General features: G+C 38.3%; 1 protein-coding gene across 2 annotated transcripts in view; it reads left to right on the top strand.

Annotated features, from left to right (window-relative positions):
• LOC143298952 (uncharacterized) overlaps window positions 1-2,500 on the top strand; it is an 11,234-nt gene that overhangs the window by 6,037 nt on the left and 2,697 nt on the right. The window contains exons 1-2 of one of the 2 annotated variants that reach the window (XM_076611999.1): window positions 294-402; window positions 1,120-1,363. The exons of the other annotated variant lie outside the window; for it this stretch is intronic. Coding sequence (XP_076468114.1) covers window positions 1,135-1,363 — 229 coding nt within the window. The 5' untranslated portion in view covers window positions 294-402; window positions 1,120-1,134. Of the gene's footprint in view, window positions 1-293; window positions 403-1,119; window positions 1,364-2,500 lie in introns of those variants that run through there. 2 annotated transcript variants of the gene reach the window in all.

The following is a 2,500-nucleotide window of genomic DNA, read 5'->3' on the forward strand; positions in this document are numbered from 1 at the left end:
AGAGAGAGAGAGAGAGAGAGAGAGAGAGAGAGAGAGAGAGAGCAGCTGTTGAGCTGAACGCTTCAAAAATCATCAGGATGCTGACCTGAAAACCTAGCACCTGTTGTTGTTGTGCCACTTATCCCTTTCTCCTTTCAGGACTCTGACCTCCTTGTAAACAATGACTGCTAGTTTGCCACGCCCACCTCAAAGAAAAAAAAACAACAAAACCATCTACCCCCCTACCCCCCTCCTCCCTTCACCTCCACCCCCCCCCCCCAAAAAAAAAGAAGAAAGAAAAAAAACACACCAAAAACACACACATACCGCAGCCTGAAAAAGGGGTGAGGAAGGGAAGTGAGCATGCTTATAAATACGTCCTTCGTGACAGATCGCTTTGCTTTTCATCTTTGGTGACTGAAGGTATGCACTTAAGCACTATTTTCTTGGTCTCCTTGCAGTTGGTATTGATACGTCTGTACTCACCCAGTCACCTTTTTTCTTGTTGTTCTTAGTTTTGCATAGTCCTGACTTTTCTTCTCTGTTGAATGTATATTGCTGGTATAATTTGAATGATGTTAGGTCTGAATTTTGATCTCTGTCAGTGCAGTGTGATGCTTTCACACTCGGTGTTTTCTTTCCTGTCTGTTTATTAGCGTGATTGCTTAAATGGATGTGAATATATAAATATTTTTGTGTTCTGAAAATTTGCCGACGTTCTAATCGTGGACCGAGGACTAATCATTTAGAGTTTGATCGTACTCTTGATAGTTTTCCAATCACAGGAACATAATTGATCGGCAAAAAGTTAATCTAGTGTGGTATCTAAAGAAATTATGGACGAGATTTTATGAAATTCTGTGCTCCAATAGACAACGTGATAGGAATAAGTAAGAAAGATTTTGGTATCTCGAGTAGAATTATACGAGTTTTAAACACATATCCTTTGGCAATACCCCCCCCTATATATATATATATATATATATATATATATATATTATATGATCAAATTTTACCATGTCATTAACTCAAGTCAAAAGAAAATTTCTTCAAAATAAAATGAGTGTTGAATACCTGTTTCGGCTTGTGTGCCCTCTCTAGGAATGTCTTACAGCTTATTTTTCTGGTAATTTTTGCCAGCTTTCTACTTCAAAAATGAAACTGGCAACGGCACTGGCGGGACTTTGTTTGGTGGTCGTCATGGTGACGGCCAAGCCTTCGAAGCGCTTCCTTCACCACATTGGTCACGTGATCCATCATATCGGCCACGAGATTGATCATGGACTCCATCATGTCGGCCACGAGATCGATCATGGACTCCATCATGTGGGCCACGAGATTGACCATGGGATTCAACACCTGGGACATGAATTCAGTCACATCAGTGAGTTGTCTTTTTCTTTTGTCTTCTTGTTCGTTTAGCTTGTTGACTGGCATTCACTGTCTGTCTTGTTTCTCTAGAAAAGAGATCCAAAGCCATAATCTTTCCCTAACTTTCTGACCAACTTTGATATTTACTCTGTCTCTATCCACCCCTCTCTCTCTTTCTCTCAGTATATGTATATGCATGTCTATGCATGTGCGTGTTGTGTGTGCTTTCATACACTAAAAAGAGTACATAAACACAATGATTTGGTATTTTTCGCATTTCTGTGTTACATCTTTCATTGCTTTTTTTTTTGTTTTTGTTTGTTTGCTGTTTTCTAAACTCAAATATAGTGTTCGATTGATTGGCTTTTTTCATTATTTCTAACGGCAGATTCGAACCCCGCGTGTTCAGATGAGAAAAAAAACTGTCTTATCCATTAAACTATCGTGGCTCCTTAACTGACGTTCAAAAATATAATATATAAACATGCTTTTTTAAAGGGCGATAAATCGATTGCGGTTTCGCACTGGGAACGCTGTTTAAATCATATTATTCTGGTGCATCTTGGGCATCAAAAAATCTTTAAGGGCAATTAAAAATTATTTTTAAGTCCGCGGTAAAGGAGACGTGGCTATCGCCGCAATCACACTGCAACATTTAGCCGTTTTCTCTGGATCTAGATAGATGTACAAGTTTAGTTACACCTGGTTGACACGCTCGATTCAATTTCTCTTTTATGTTTTTATAGTTTTAAAGTTGATATGAAAATTGAGTATTTTGTTAAACTAATAACATGTAGAGCCAAGTACAAGTACTTCTAAACGTCATATGAAGTGAAAATGACTTCATTTTGAGAAAAGTCAATTTTTGCGTTTCATCAATTCAAGGGTATTAACTGTGAATTCCGACTGATTCTATGGATATGTTTATGGCAGTTTGGGGCATAATCCAGTAAGTGATGAGGCGTTCACAAATCTTTCTCTGAATAAATATTTAACGGTCTCCTTCTCCAACTTTCCATCACAAGTTATCGTGTATTGTCCATTGAATATAGGATTGAACGAGCAGGTCAACAACTTGAAACAAAATGGCGTCGTTCGCGTTCGCGAAGAATATGAGCATGCGCTTTGAATATGTATAAATATGTGTACG

This window comes from Babylonia areolata, chromosome 24, assembly GCF_041734735.1.
Source record: "Babylonia areolata isolate BAREFJ2019XMU chromosome 24, ASM4173473v1, whole genome shotgun sequence".
In the NCBI taxonomy this organism is placed as follows: Eukaryota; Metazoa; Mollusca; class Gastropoda; order Neogastropoda; family Buccinidae; genus Babylonia; species Babylonia areolata.